Source organism: Drosophila bipectinata, chromosome XL, assembly GCF_030179905.1.
Source record: "Drosophila bipectinata strain 14024-0381.07 chromosome XL, DbipHiC1v2, whole genome shotgun sequence".
Lineage (NCBI taxonomy): Eukaryota > Metazoa > Arthropoda > Insecta > Diptera > Drosophilidae > Drosophila > Drosophila bipectinata.
In genome coordinates, this window is record NC_091734.1 from 2,799,276 (window position 1) to 2,816,034 (window position 16,759).

The 16,759-nt window shown below is 40.4% G+C and overlaps 1 protein-coding gene across 2 annotated transcripts; it reads left to right on the forward strand.

Moving 5' to 3' along the window:
- The first annotated feature begins 909 nt into the window (after positions 1-909).
- Nep1 (Neprilysin 1) lies at positions 910-15,644 on the forward strand. Of its 2 annotated transcripts, none has more exons than XM_017234276.2 (9): positions 910-1,359; positions 5,373-6,150; positions 11,083-11,196; positions 12,909-13,036; positions 13,094-13,211; positions 13,296-14,302; positions 14,371-14,533; positions 14,593-14,909; positions 14,966-15,644. In XM_017234276.2, the coding sequence occupies exons 2-9, from the start codon at positions 5,664-5,666 to the stop codon at positions 15,236-15,238; spliced, it is 2,607 nt and encodes an 868-aa protein (XP_017089765.2). In that variant the 5' UTR covers positions 910-1,359; positions 5,373-5,663; the 3' UTR covers positions 15,239-15,644. The 2 variants fall into 2 exon arrangements, with proteins under 2 accessions (XP_017089765.2, XP_017089764.2); XM_017234275.3 differs by lacking the exon at positions 910-1,359 and adding an exon at positions 3,388-3,584.
- The last annotated feature ends 1,115 nt before the right edge of the window (positions 15,645-16,759 follow it).

Here is a 16,759-nt window from a genome sequence, read left to right on the forward strand (position 1 = left end):
CATAGAGCTGTGAAAGCTTCGACAGTAATATCGATAGTCCGTCCACTAAATGGAGTGATTATATTTTGAATATAAGCTTTTGAAAGGAAGAATGTTTAACAGTGTTTATTGGTTAGTTCTTTTATATTAACTTGTTATTTAAAAACAAAAATATGAAACGCAAAAAGTATTCAGAAAAAACCTGATAGAAACACGATTAGAAGTTTGTGTCCTTTAAAAAAAACCTACTTGCTTGAAAAAAGTTTATATTTTTTAATAAATTATTTGGTTACCTAAATTGTATGGCCTTTGTAACTCATAAATCAATATTAATATTCAAATTATAGTTATTAAGTCGTATCATTTTTAAATACTATCGATAGTTCGAGAAATATGAACAAGTGTGACCATTTCTAAAAAGCTTAGGCCATTTGTAACGGCCAATTCAAATTTGATTTGAATGGTACCTAAGGGTTTGCCTTTGAAAAAGCTTATGAATATGAATTTAAAATGGTTTTTATCCAGAAAAGGATTTTTATTGTTAAGATTAGAGTTGCCTAATGGGATGTTAGTTACCAAATGAATTGGTAAATATGCTTATGAATTTAAAAGTAAATAAGAAAAATGCAAACTTTTTCCGAGACCAAACATGTTGGGGGCTGTGAGGGATAAGGATAGAACTATGACCTCTCACTTGCACGCATGTGCCCCCATCTGCCCCAACAAGTCGCATAGAGCGAGAGGTCATATAGTTACCTCTCTCTTGGGTGCAACTGCAACCTAACCTTACTCAACAGGCCAAGTTGGGAGCGAACCAAATGGCTCGGAATCCATAGAAACACTTGAAAAAATCGAGCAAAATCTTTAAAGTGATTTTCTGAATGAAAAAAGCACAACTGCTATTGCTGTTATTTTCAAACGCGCGCTCAACGAAGAAGCATCGACAAAATAATCCTCCCGAATAATCCTAATAGACGGTATAAATAATATTCATATATTAGGAGAGGGTTTCGTGAAAGGAATTAAGTGGTTTCCAGTGGGGATTAACCCAAATATATTAAAATCAAAAATAAAACATCGGACATAGAAGATAAAACTTAACAAATGTATATATTTTGCTTGGAGAAGTCCCTAATTTTTAGAAGGAATCGATTCTGTTTGATTTAGGGAGTAATTCGGTTATAAATTCAAAGTTAATAGCATTGTTTGGCTGCCATATGGCGTCCGAGCAGTGTCATCCTGCCAATGTCGACACCAACAACAACAACAAAGCCTACAATAACAACAACATAACCATAAAAAGTGGTAACACCAAAGAAGAGGAAGCACAAAAGCAACGCACGTGCCGCACCAGGTTTAGCGCCAAAACTAAAATTTCAGGTAAAAAAAAAGGATATTCGGTGTCGTTGTCCTTTTTTCTATTTTTATTTTATTTTTATAGGAGGGTGGTGTAAGGGTTAGTGTTTTATTATTTTGGGGGTTGAGTTGAAAAAAAGTCTTTGATTTGTGGTTACAAAACACGCGATGGTTATTACACTTGAAAAACCATATGAAAACTACTTTAAACCGAATTTTCGGTATAAACATTTAATAACACTCAATCCAAGTCTAGTTGCATAATTATTGGCTTCATAAAAACCTCAATTTGTCTTCATTGGCATTGTTTTTGATCTTATCTAGCCATTTTAATAACCCCGCTCTATAACATGATAATAACAACAAACTATTTTCCTGATAATACAAATTAAAGAAACGTAAAAAAAAACACGATGAGTTATCCAATTATTGTTGTTATTTGCCAATACATCATTTTTATTAGTTTTAAAGACTAGTAGTTTTATTTTGTAGATTGTTTTTTTGGCTCAGTGTACCCACGCCACCTGTTGGGCTTCCGTTCTGGGGAGCTTAAAGCGCGTGTTTGGAAACTTTCAATCTATTTTTGTATTAGCCAGGCAAGGATATCAGCCAGCCGACGAAAATCGATCAAATTATTAGGGCGGGGGAGGGGTAGGTGTGTTTGAATTCCTCAAGAGGAAGTGGAAATCCATACTAGAGGGGCTCGAACCCACAGCGATCTTAAAAGCCTTCAAAGACAGGTCTTCCATCATTCGCAGCCAAATGGCACCGAAGACGTAATTTCAACGATTACCTACCACCATACCCCCTTGAAAACAAGTGTCAAGAAAATTAATAACAAGACATCTAGATGGAGGATTAGACGGGGGGTGGTGGAATAGGCCAAAAGGAAGCTCTTCCCGTAATCTTCCCACTTATCAGACAAGGTGGTAATTAATTTTTTTTTCTTTTTCTTTTAATACGTACATAAGTAGTGGATTCTTTCTTGAACATTGACAATGACACGATGATCACGCACTGATAATGCCACTGCCAATGACCACAAAAGGGAGAGGGCTTTTTTTGGGGGGCTCCGGAGATTCTACATTGGATAGGGTATGGGGTACAGCGTCATGCTGGCTGGCATGGACTTAGGGGAATGGGGGGATGGGACGACTGACGAAATGGTGAACCGCAGAATGGAGCTGCGATTAGCGCTCTTTGTGTGTGGAACGTGCCGAATGGTCTCCGCCATCGATATCGATAGAGGATGGCAGAAGGTAACAGGAGAACGGCAACACCTGTCACAGGTAAACAGCCCGACGCTGTGCTCCACCTTTGGCGCAGTGTCTGTGTTTTGTTTTGTTTTGGTTGGTTTTTTGTTTTTGTTTTTTTCTGGTGTGTGGGTGGGTGTACTGCGATATGACAATATAGCCCCCATAAAGATGGGGGGGCCTGCACTTTTTAGAATTCCTCAATCAATGGGCTAGTTGATATCCTAGGAAAAAGGGGTAAGATGGTTAACACATAAGTGGGGTTTTCCTTTTCTACACCTTCTCTAAAAATTAGTAATAATATTTTAAATATTTAGCCATAAATATTATTATTTATAGCCTATTATTAAACTTTTAGGGAAAGATTAATGGCTTTGTCACTGTTTAGGTTTTAGTAGCTCATCTAACACCTTAATGACACCTTTTAAAAATTAAAATAAAGTGATGTAAACCTTAGACTAAGCCTTAACCTAATCTATTTATAATTTCAACTCCCCAACATATATATTTTAGTTAGAAAATCAGAAAAGACAACTAAACTCCCTAGCGCCAATGTTGCATATAATTTTAGTACTAACTTGCTTATTTGGAGCCCTGTAACCAAGTTAGCATTAATTTAATATACACCTCCTGGGTGTTACGGCCATTGGCAATACTGGGGCTGCTGTTGCCGCCGTTGTCGTTGACGGGGGCAGCGACGCCGGCTGAGACGCTGACAGCGACTGGCAAACGTGCCGCTTAAAAGCTAAGGACACGCGCTCAGAACGCTCAGTTCGCAACGAGAAGTCGCCTCGCGCGGATGGTAGCCAACCAAAAACAAAGAAAAAAATATTATAATTATCTAAAAACATTAAACAAACAAATAATTTATTTAAAAAGAACTTCAAGAGTCTCAAAAGTGAAAAAATAAATTAGTGAAAGTTAGAACCAAAAAACTAAAACACTAACAAGAACGGTAACATATAAACCTTTCAAAACCGGCATCACCAAACAAAAGTAATGCACCTTAATATTACTTTAAAATATTTCTCAAAAGTGTTTAAATAGAGTTTTTTTTAAACATTTTTTTTGCAAGTTTGCTTTGAAAAGCAGGCGGTTATAATATAAAAAGCGAAATTAACGACGGAATTAATTTATTTTAGTTTTGTGGCGCGCAGTTCGGGTTTCTAAGGCCCCTTTCCCCTTGGATATAATATACTGACTCTATATATGTATATATTTTTTAGCATTTTTGTTGGTATTGCTTTCACGTGGCCCCTGTTGTTAAGAAATTTTAATAACATTTCGCCGGCGATCGTTACCAAAATATTCATGAGTGTCACGAGATCGAAGAGCTTTGAATCGGATTTGGATTAGTATCGTTCCAAAGATAATCTCAATCAATCCAAGCCGGCAAGACCGCCCACAACGCCACAATAGCCGGCCCCCTGTTGCTCTACCTCTGCCCACGTCTCCGTCTCCGTCACCGTCACCGTCGCAGTCTCTGTCGACTTCGCAGCTGGGTTAACTAGTTTCGAGTTTTGCAAAATTTGCCGCGCATTAATACGATCTTAAAATCACAGTGGATTAAGTTTTTGGTGAAATGTCAACAAACAAAAAAAGTTCAATAATACTAGTAGTTGTTGCTTTTTTTTTAAGTTAATAGCAATAAGCCTTTAAAAGTTTTGGCTAAGAAGTGATGATGTTAAAAATATGGATATAACTTTTAAAAATAATACTCATAATCTAAATCTTACAAAAGTTTTAGGGTATTAAATAATAATGACACACAAAACTGAAAAATAAACTGAAAAAATTCCAATGCTTTCTAAGCTTTATGTTTTCGAAAAAGAGTTTTTGAAAATATACTGCTTCTTTCATGTCTAGGCCTTAAATAGGTCATTAAACTTACTTATTTGGAAAATAAATGGAGTAATATATAATATTTTGAAGCTGGAAAATAAATATTTCAAAGTTTTAAATACAAATATGAAAAAATACCAAGCCAAGATTGTGATTCTATCTTTTTTCTGAAGCTTAAGAGGAATCTATTAGTTATTAGTTGATTTCGTAAGTCCTTAGAAAAAGGTTAAAGATTTTTTAAAAATTTAAATATATATTGTTTTTCTGTGTGTACCACTGTTTAAGCTTTGCATCCCCTGCTGAGCATGGAAACACGTTGGCCCTGATCGTCGATCGCCGATCGGCACACCACAGCAACAGAAAAATCAGCAAAAATCAGCAAAATCGACTAAAAATTTAAAAAAAATACAGAAAAAATCTTCAAAAGCAACACGCACTCTCCAGTGTAGCCACTAAAAACTGGCCAAGAACCAAGTCGGCGGAGAGATGATATCAGAAGACCATTATCTGTCAGAAATCGGTGAAGCCTCGTCTTCTGATAGACAGCCGGTAGACACAGTAAAGCCTCCAAGTGGCGACTGCATTCGGGTTGAATCTGGTTAAGTCCAGTACTAGTTGGTTATCATTTGGGTTTTTCCACAAAAAAAAACCCTAATACAGTGAAGCAAATTAAAATGAATCTGTAATCTGAGAGGTTACAACAACTCTTTTTCCTAAAAACATTTTACTTTCTTTTTAATAAAAAGTTAGTCTTTTAGTTTATTTTATTTAAGTATTATTTTTTCGAGGTTTTAGAACCCTCAGTAATATTATAGACCTAGTCCATGGACTTTACTCGGTCGGTGCCATCGTGTCTTTGATGTCATAATAATACCAATCGTATATCATTCTCAGATATCTGTATCTATATATTTCTCTGGCTATTTGTTTTGGATTTTCCAGTGCCATCGACGCTGATGTCGCAGTCGCAGTCGCAGTCGGAATCGCAGTCGCAGTCGGAGCCAGCGTCGCTGCCGTTGTTGCTTTAACTGCCAAAGGGGCTGCAGTCCGCGATCTGTGATCCCGCTGCCCGCCGTCCATTGTCCACTGTCCTTTTGTCCACCTGTCCGTTTGTCCGTCTGTCCGCTGTCCGCTTGGCCGTCAAACGCTCGAAATTAAAAGCGGTAGTACGGTCGGGGCCATAAATTAGCCAAAAGTGCGGAACGATAAGGTGCCATAAGCTTATCGTGCAACATGTCACAACAGCAACAACATGACGTCGCGCCCGGTTCTGGCAGTGGAACGGCATCTCCTGGCGGAGCGCACGGGGAGAAGCCCCTCAACAATGGCTACCTGCAGGCCAATGCTCCGCTGGAGGATCTCAATGCCACGGTAGTGTCCCCCCTCCTGGGACAGCAACAGCAGCAGCAGCAGTCGCAACCTCAACAGCAACAGCAACAAAATAAGCTACCTACAGTGGTTTTCCTCTCACCTGATGGCAGTGGCGGTGTCGGCGTTGGCAGTGCCCTGCAGCGTAATCCTGGCCCGTCCCTGAATCCTGGCTCGGCGGTCCAACAGCGCAGCAGCAGCGACTGGCTGCTGAAGGAGTCGCAGCAACGTCGACGATTGCTAGTCCTGGCGATTGCCTTTACGGTCCTGGGAGCGGCCATCGGAGCTCTGGCCATTTATTTTGCCAGTGTACACCAGCGATGCCAGAAGTATCATAGACCTATGGGGGCAGGTGAGTGATGAATATAATAGAACCACTAGAACTACTTCCAACTCTAAGAACCCAAGCCCATATCCATGAAACTAAATGGACACGTGCATATGTCCTCTTAAATTGAATTTAAAATTGAAACAAAAAACTTTCTGCATAATTTGCAAACATTTCCCCAACAAGCCATGTTGACTGGCATCTGGATTCTGGTCCTGGCCAATCAACAGGCACATCCTGTGTCCTGATCCGCTCCGCTGACTTCCAGCTTCATGGCTTGCTAAGTGAATTTAGCGCCTGTTCGGCATCCTCTTGGCCCTCATCTTGGCCATTCGGTTGGCGCCCCCAAAAACAAATGGAGCAAAAACTCAATTTCCTTGACGGTGACAGTGGAGGAGGAGGTGGAGGTGGAGTAGGGCTCCTGGCTAAACAGAATCGTGCAACAGGCTGAAAACAGGAGGATGCCGGTGTTGTAATCTCCGCCATCCCTCCTCGCCATCAGATGTAGGTGCCTGGGAAACTAAATGCCACCCAGTTTGAATGCCACCTTGTTTGAAATTCAATTACAGAATATGTCAAACAACAAGCAGGAACAGCTTGGCACAACACAACTAACACACACACAACACACACAGAAAAAAAACGGAAAGGAAAAGAAAAAACAATGCCGGGCATTCGCTTCCTGACAGCCTTTTTGTGGTCCGTCACTTAACAGGCACAGTGGTTCAAAAATTATTTACAAGAGGACTCTTTTAAGAAATATTTAAAAAAAAATATTAAAGCCACAAGATAAACCATTGAGTTCTCAAGCTACAATAAAATTTCATTTAAAAGAACTACAACTATACCTATAAAACCTTTAAACACAACCTTAACTACAAGTACCGGCTATCAATATTTAAAAAGTATTCCAATTCTTAAAACCTTTACCTTCTTAAAAACTAGTCCCCAAAAAACTCACCCATTTTTGGCATCTTCAGGTCACTGTCCTTCTCCGGCCGCTGTCAATTTTTGATCCTTGGGCATGGGCGAGTCCTGAATATGGAGTCCTGGATATGTGGTATGATGCCCTAGACCCCCCGTCACACGGATCCCTTTTTTTGGGGGTATTGGTGGAGCATTGGTGGGGAATATGGCGGGTACATGGAATAATGCGTTTCAAAGCAACTGAAATATTCAGGAGCAAGGATGTCTGCCGGGGCATAATTTACATCTTCATGTGCGTCCAACCCCACCTCTCGATTTCGCTTTCATTTTCGTTTTGAGTTTTTTTTACTTGGTCTTCCCTCTAAAAAAATAAACAAAACCAAAGCACAGAGAAAAAAAAAAGCAATCAATCGGCATTGCCTGGGAATGTCTATGAATTTTTTAACGGCCGGCCGTTTCAATCGATCGCGTTCCTTCATCTTCGTCCTGGGGCCTCCTTACATCCTGTCAGTTGGCCTAATTGAATATTCACACACATCTCCGTTATAAAACGTGTTTTTAATGTTTTGCGTTAAAACACAAAAAACCAGAAAGGAAAGCTAACTTTGGGCGGAGTCGAATACGCTATACCCTTGCGGGTAAGATTGGATCCCCTAAAGGGCCCACAGGGATGGCTATATCTTCCACAATTCTCACCCGATTCTCAAGCGGAGTACCTTAAACGATTTCTGGATCGATTCTCCATCATTCTGCATTAAAATGCTGAGACAAAATATTTTTTTAATTTATTATCCATTTTTCCTGATGGCACCCCTTGAAAATGGGGGTTTCCCCTATAGGGACCACAGGGATGGCTATAACTTTGCCAATTCTTATCCGATTCTCGAGCGGATTACCTTAAACGATTTCTATATCGATTCTCCATAATTCTGCATCAAAATCCTGAGACAAAATATTTTTTAGATTTTTTGTCCATTTTTCCTGATGGGACCCCTTGAAAATGGGGTTTTCCCCTATAGGGCTCACAGGGATGGCTATAACTTCACCAATTCTCATCCGATTCTCGAGCGGATTACCTTAAACGATTTCTAAGTCGATTTGCCATCATTCTGCATCAAAATCCTGAGACAAAATATTTTTTAGATTTTTTGTCCATTTTTCCTGATGGGACCCCTTGAAAATGGGGTTTTCCCCTATAGGGCCCACAGGGATGGCTATAACTTCGCCAATTCTCATCCGGTTCTCAAGCGGATTACCTTAAACGATTTCTAAGTCGATTTGCCATCATTCTGCATCAAAATCCCGAAACAAAATATTTTTTAGATTTTTTGTCCATTTTTCCTGATGGGACCCCTTGAAAATGGGGTTTTCCCCTATAGGGCCCACAGGGATGGCTATAACTTCGCCAATTCTCATCCGATTCTCAAGCGGAGTACCTTAAACGATTTCTGGATTGATTCTCCATCATTCAGCATCAAAATCCCGAAACAAAATATTTTTTAGATTTTTTGTCCATTTTTCCTGATGGGACCCCTTGAAAATGGGGTTTTCCCCTATAGGGCCCACTGTGGTGGCTATATCTTGGCCAATTCTCATCCGATTCTCAAGCGGATTTCCTTAAACGATTTCTAAGTCGATTTGCCATCATTCTGCATCAAAATCCTGAGACAAAATATTTTTTAGATTTTTTGTCCATTTTTTCGGATGGGACCCCTTGAAAATGGTGTTTTTCCCTATAGGGCTGACAGGGATGGTTATAACTTCGCCAATTCTCATCCGATTCTCAAGCGGGTTACCTTAAACGATTTCTGGGTCGATTTGCCACCATTCTGCATCAAAATCCTAAGACAAAATATTTTTTAGATTTTTTGTCCATTTTTCCTGATGGGACCCCTTGAAAATGGGGTTTTCCCCTATAGGGCCCACAGGGATGGCTATAACTTCGCCAATTCTCATCCGATTCTCAAGCGGATTTCCTTAAACGATTTCTAAGTCGATTTGCCATCATTCTGCATCAAAATCCTGCGACAAAATATTTTTTAGATTTTTTGTCCATTTTTCCTGATGGGACCCCTTGAAAATGGGGTTTTCCCCTATAGGGCCCACAGGGATGGCTATAACTTCGCCAATTCTTATCCGATTCTCGAGCGGATTACCTTAAACGATTTCTATATCCATTCTCCATCATTCTGCCTCAAAATCCTGAGACAAAATATTTTTTAGATTTTTTGTCCATTTTTCCTGATGGGACCCCTTGAAAATGGGGTTTTCGCCTGTAGGGCCCACAGGGATGGCTATAACTTCGCCAATTCTTATCCGATTCTCGAGCGGATTACCTTAAACGATTTCTATATCGATTCTCCATAATTCTGCATCAAAATCCTGAGACAAAATATTTTTTAGATTTTTTGTCCATTTTTCCTGATGGGACCCCTTGAAAATGGGGTTTTCCCCTGTAGGGCCCACAGGGATGGCTATAACTTCGCCAGTTCTTATCCGATTCTCGAGCGGATTACCTTAAACGATTTCTATATCGATTCTCCATCATTCTGCATCAAAATCCTGAGACAAAATATTTTTTAGATTTTTTGTCCATTTTTCCTGATGGGACCCCTTGAAAATGGGGTTTTCCCCTATAGGGCCCACAGGGATGGCTATAACTTCGCCAATTCTCATCCGATTGTCAAGAAAAATATTTGAAAATGCTGTTTGGACCAAAATTATAATACCCTCTGCAAGGGTATAAAAACAGCAAAAAAACCAATTCATTCATCGATGCCCGTGAAAAAAGGGATGTTTCTCTCTCAAAGGACCTCCTCCGAAGCCTATTTCCATCGTTGTTCGTGTTTATATATATGTATACTATATGGGTGTATACTTTTTATACAACAATTTAAAAATATCTCATTGCTGGCATCTCCATAAATACCCAACAGCTACATCATCATCATTGGGAAAATGAGAAGAACTTGCGGTAGGCCTGGCCTTGACTATGAAATGTCCCTTTCCCACTTTCTCCACCACTTTCACTTTTTTTTCTCCACCAAGCCCCCCTGATGGGTCCATCGATTTTTGTCCTGTCGTTTAGATCCACCTTTAACTTTAGCTTTAAATTAATTAGTGTATGTTCTAATATTTTATTTTGATTTTTTTTAGGGGAGTCTACCTTTTTTCGCTTACTTTTTTTGGAATTTAAAATATTCCAAGAATAAAGTTAGTTTTGAGTTTACAAATTTTTTTAAAACAAAATAGACACTTTTTCTTTTAGTATAAAACATCCTAATAATATTTGGACTTTTTTAATTAATTAAAAATTAATAAAAAAGAAAGTCTTCTTTTATGTCCTACAATAAGCTTTTTTCCATAAGTGCCTGTAAGGGCCTTTAATTCGAAAATAATATTAAGTACCTATTATTGTTTTTATAGAATTCTGTTATCTTTGCCAGAATATTGAATATTGATTGATTTCTCTGAAACGTGCCATTACTGGGAATATTAGTGGGATGCCCGGTGGTTTCCTTTTAATTCCATAACATAATGAAATTCCCACTCCTTTAACCCACTAAAGCATAATTGCCATGTCCGCTTGAAGGGAGCTGCTAGCTGGACGTTCAACTCGACTGAGAGGGGCACATGCCACATGCCACTCGGATACCCAGATACTCGGATACTCGGCCACTTGCCACTTGCCACTTGCTACTCGTGGTCCACTTAAACCTATTAACGCCGTGGCAAATGTTATTAGCCTGGCCAGTTACTGGGTGAAAATGGTTGGCTTTCTGGGTCTGGGTCTGGCCGGTTGGGTGGTTGGTGGTTGAATCGCTTTAATTAATAACTAAAGCTGCCTCTTTTCCCCCATCCCCTCTCCAAGGACAACAAGTGCAACATGTGTCCTGGTCAGTGGAATCGATGGCAGAGCTTTTATTTTATTTTTTTTTTAATGAAAAATTCAAATTCAATTTTCTTGAGTGCCGCAAGCAAGACAACAATAAAAACAAATTCTTAAAAATCTACCAACTCTAATTGCAGACAATGGCGGCGGCGACAGAAGCAATTCCTGGTGGAGCCAGGCGGGTCAGAGGTCTGGCCAGGAGGGGTCACCGGAGGGCAGCATTTGCATGACCCAGGAGTGCGTGAGAACAGGTAAGCTGAGATCCATTTACCAAGTCTTTACCTTTAATTTTTGGTTTTTGGTTTTTTGCTTGCCACATTTGAGGGCAACATGGGGCATGACGAAAAGAAAGCAAGAAGGAAAATTTGCGCACTAATAGGCATAATGGGTACGGTGATGCCTCGCTTGAGGTACTTTTTAGATTCAAAAAAAATTAAGGTGTACTTTATGAATGAAATAAAATGTTGAAAATTAGAGGACTTTATAAGAAATCTTTATATTAAAAAAATCATTTTAAAAAGCTATACAAAATATTGTACTTAAGAAATATATAAATAATATAAGTACTTTAATTAATAATTCAAATAAATTCCAAATTGTATAATGTATTTAAATTAAAGTATTTATATAAATATTTTTTAAAATCATGAAAATCCTCTCATCATTGGCCTTAAGATTTTCAAACAGTATCTTCAAAGATGAAAAATTACAAAGCTTTTATAAGAACCTTTTTAGAATTTTTTCCGGTTAATTCTAGTTACCTTAGTCATTCCTTACTGTACCTATGAATTGTTTTCCCTAATTCCTCTATCGAGGCTAAACTAGGCTGAGGCTGATACAAGCCATCTAATGTGTGTGGTTTTATTTGCGTTGTAAATTATTTATTAGCTATTAAGATGGGTTAAGTGCTCGCAAAACAGACACATTTTTGTGTGGTCACGGGTTAAGGGAGTATGGCAGCGACAGTATCAATGGGGAAACAGGACATCTGCTGTCCATCCGTTCGTCGAACTCCCTGGCATGTCCGCTCCAAATGCACTTACATGTCAACCGAATGCGAAACAGACAGCAACACCTCCAAGAAAACTTCCCGATGGAAAGGAAATTGCTCTGGTGATTGACTGGCTTGGCATACCACCACCAAACCACGCTGTCCAGGTGCAGGGAATACAAGGAATACAAGGCTATACATACAAGCAATTACCAAAATGATGCAATCACTCGTTTTCGAGTTCCACTTTGGTTAGCACACTTTTTTGGGGGGTGATTTGGCATGAATATTTGATTAATATTTTCCGATGAAAATGGATTCGAAATTGCCATATAATTGCCTAGCCTAGATCCCCAATCGCAATCGATTACTTTGCCTTTAATCTTTTTCTTTTTTCGTTTAAAAATCTGTAGAGTGAGCTGCTTAAGCTGTTTTCTATTTTTCGAGTTCCTGGAATTCTATTTCGTGGACTTTTAATGAAGAAAAGCTATTAGAGAGACGCTTAGCATAAATTAATGGCTTTCCAAGGAAACTGAATAATGAATTTTCCAGTGCCAGGTTTTCCTCCCCGCCCTAGAGTTTCTTTAATGAGCAGACACTTTGATTTATGGATTGGCAATGCAGGCCTAGACTCGGTCTCTGACTTTGACTTTTCCTCATAACTTTTGTCCGAGGCGGAGAAACTTTTCCCTCCACCTGAGCAAGTGCATCATGGGGGTGCTGCTCTTATCTCTTATCAGAAAAGTTTTTGGCAAATGATTTGTGGAGCAAGTTTACAGCCACAGGCTTACAAAATGGCTTTGGATTTGCGATCAAAGGACCATAAATTATGGCCACAAACGGGGTGACCACTTAATTGCCCGGCCAGGTGACAGCATTCCCAGGTTGCCTTTCGCTTGATTTACTGGCTAATAATACCCGTGGAACCACAACTAAATGAATTGCAATTTTCACCATTTTCCCCCCCTTTAGCCGCCTCTCTCCTGTCGGCCATGGACCTCACGGCCGATCCTTGCGAGGACTTTTTCCAGTACGCCTGCGGAACGTGGAACAAAATGCATCCCATACCCGAGGACCGCAGCTCCATCAGTACTTTCGAAGTGAGTTTGAATTTTAAATGAGATTTTGGTAATATTAAAAGTTTTTTCGGTTTTTAGGTCCTTTCTGACCAGCAACAGGTTATCCTGCGAGGCGTCTTGGAAGAACCGATCGATGAGCGCGACAACAAGGCCACCATTAAGGCCAAGACCTTCTTCAAGAGCTGCATGGATATTCGTAAGTTTTGGAATCCTTAGAGCTACTTATGGCTAAGGAATGAAATTAATGAAAAAACATACCTGGTTCGCCATGTTTGTGCAGCTCAGATCCGTAAGATTGGCTCCGGGCGGCTAAAGCAGGTCCTGAAGTCCCTCGGCGGCTGGCCGGTGATCGAGCGCGACTGGCGCCCGCCGGAGGATCTCTCCGTGGAGCGCTTGATGGGCCAGCTGAGACTCAACTACAGCGAGCCGGTGATGATCGAGCTGTATGTGGGGGCGGACGACAAGAACAGCTCGGTGAACATCCTCCAGATGGACCAGCTGCAGTACGCCCTGCCCTCGCGGGACTACTACCTGAAGGAGAGCAGTGCCGGCGACCGGAAGGCCTACCACCGCTACATGACCCAGGTCTCGCTCCTCCTGGGCGCTGATCCGGCCACTGCCGCCGCCGAGCTGGAGCAGGTGGTGCTCTTCGAGACGCAGCTGGTAAACGTCTCCCTGGCGGAGGCGGACAGGCACGACACCAGCACCGTCTACCGAAAGCTGACCCTGCCGGAGCTGCAGGAGCTCGTGCCGGAGGTGCAGTGGTCGGAGTACCTGCAAACGGCCCTGGGGGCGAGCATTCCCCTCCAAGCCGACGAACCTCTAGTCACCTACGGCCTCAAGTACCTCACCGAAATGGGCAAGATCCTGGCCAGAACCGAACGCCGGGTGGTGCACAACTACATGCTCTGGCGGCTGGTGATGTCCTTGATGGCGCACATGATCGACGAGTACCAGCGGGAGCGGGTGGAGTTCCGCAAGATCCTGATGGGCATCCAGTCGGAGAGGACGCGGTGGTCGCAGTGCGTCGAGTGGACCAACAAGAAGCTGGGCGTTGCGGTGGGCGCTCTCTTCATCCGGGACAACTTCAACCAGGAGAGCAAGGAGGTGGCCCTCGAGATGATTCACACGATCCGGGCGGCGTTCAATGAGCTTCTCACAGAGAATCACTGGATGGACGACGAGACGCGGGCGGTGGCCAAGGAGAAGGCCGACTCGATGAACGAAAGGATCGGGTATCCAGAGCTCCTGACGAATGCCACCGAACTGGAGCAGGAGTATGTTAATGTGAGTAAAATAAAGCTGACTATTCTGACTTCTATATAGTCCAAGTATGATCTCCTAATCCTCTCCAGCTGACGATTGTTTCGGATAACTTCATTGACAATGTCCTGAGCATCCTGCAATGGGAGTCCCAGAAGGTCCTCCATCTATTGCGGCAGCCGGTGGACAAGGAGAAGTGGACCACCGAACCGGCAGTGGTGAATGCATTTTATAATCCCAACAAGAACGATATAGGTGGGTCTATTACCATCTCATCCTATGTCCAAAATAATGAATCCTTTGATCCTTTTCAGTATTTCCCGCTGGCATCTTGCAACCGCTATTCTATAGCCAGCATTTTCCAAAGTCCCTGAACTACGGGGGCATTGGCGTGGTTATTGGCCACGAGATCACCCACGGGTTCGATGACAAGGGCCGGCAGTTCGACAAGGAGGGCAACATGATGCAGTGGTGGAACAATGCCACCATTGAGGCGTTCCGGGAGCGGACGCAGTGCGTCATCGATCAGTATTCCCGCTACAAGATCAACGAGGTGGACATGTACATGGACGGCCGGATGACGCAGGGCGAGAATATAGCGGATAATGGTGGTCTTAAGCAGGCGTTTAGGGTAAGTACTAAAATTACTTAGAATATATATTAATTATTAACCAACTGATTTTCCAGGCCTATAAAAAATGGGAAACCCTGCATGGACGCGAACAACTCCTACCCGGCTTGAATATGACACACGATCAGCTGTTCTTCTTGAATTATGCCCAAATCTGGTGCGGATCTATGCGACCGGAGGATGCTCTGACCAAGATCCGGTCCTCGGTCCATTCGCCGGGCTTTGTCCGGGTCTTGGGGCCGCTCTCGAATTCCCGGGACTTTGCCCGAGCCTACAGCTGTCCGCCGGAGAGTACCATGAATCCGGCGGAAAAGTGCAGCGTTTGGTAGTCCACTCTACGACTCTACGGCACTCGATGTATTTTTTTTTATATACATATATATTTATATCGCATATTATATATTATATATATATAGAGTATATATATATAAAAAACCACACACACACACAGACGCAGTACTATAGAGATGATAATGTGAACTTTTTTTTGTGTAGTTCTCCTTATTTGTAATTTTTGTTTTTTGTTTGTTATGGCGCAGTAATGCATGTGTACTTTGTAATTGGCTATATATATATATATTTGTACGAATATATATAGATTTATATATTTATAGATCGATAGTGTGTTTGTAGCTGCCCGTTGTACCCGTTGATCCTGAACCGGTCTTTGTTCCACCAGCCCTCCGCGAAAAGAAACGGCATTATATTCGTAAATAAAGAAAAATTGTACGGAAATATCAAGTTTTCTTCTTTGGGACGGGGGTGATGGGGCGTATACGTAATATTAAGTATACGCCATGTATCAAATAATTTTAATTGAAAAATCTTGTACGGAAATATCAAGTTTTCTTCTTGGGGGGATGATGGGGCGTATGCGTAATACTAAGTATACGCCATGTAGGTCCATAATGATAATCAAATAGCAAAATCAAATAATTTTAATTGAAAAATCTTGTTCATAAGCCCACTATTTTTATTTCTAAATAATAATTCCTTGTTAATATTTTCTTTTCAAATTCTCTTTAATTTATAATGCTCGGTTTTTTTTTGGTTTTTTTTCGCTGCTGACTTTACATAGTATGTGTTCTCAGTATATATATATATATATATATGTTCATACGTATCTAGTGGAACCAATCGAACCATTTAAATTATACGCAAAGGACACGCAACGAAATGATTACAACATTTTATTTTCTGTCCTTTTTTTTGTTGGATTTTATGGCTATTTCTAAACAGAGTTTCTTGTTTTCTTTATTTTTTTGTACAGCAGAGGATAGTGCTTGAGTTAGTTTTTATTTTTTATTTTTATTCTTAATTTCAATTTCACTTCTAATGGTATTATTTTTGTTGCAAAGAATTTACGGCATGGAGCTAAAAGCAATTTAGTTTACTTCTGCATTTCGTTTCGGCCATTACGGCTATTAATTTTAAATTCAACTCACTTTTTTACTAATTTTCTGTGTTTTTTTTGCTATTCCGTTTTTTTTTTTGATTTCGTTTCTTGAATTAACATATATGTTTTTGTAGCAGTGTACCTAATTATTAATCAACAAGAAGAAACATTCTTTATAGTTTACTTTACTCTTTGCATTAAAAATTACAAATTAAAAAGTTAAAAAACAAGAAACTAAAAACAAACACACACAACTAAAAGCCATAAAGAAATATTATTTTTAAGGTTTTCTGTTTTTCTTTTTTTTACTCCAAGCAGCTACTTTAAAAAATTGCACACAAAAAAAATGTTCAAAACTACTAGCGCTTTAACCTAGAAACTTCATGCTTTTAACTATATTTTTAATTTTTTATTTTTTATTTTATCTCTTTATTAATTATTTTCTAGGTAATTT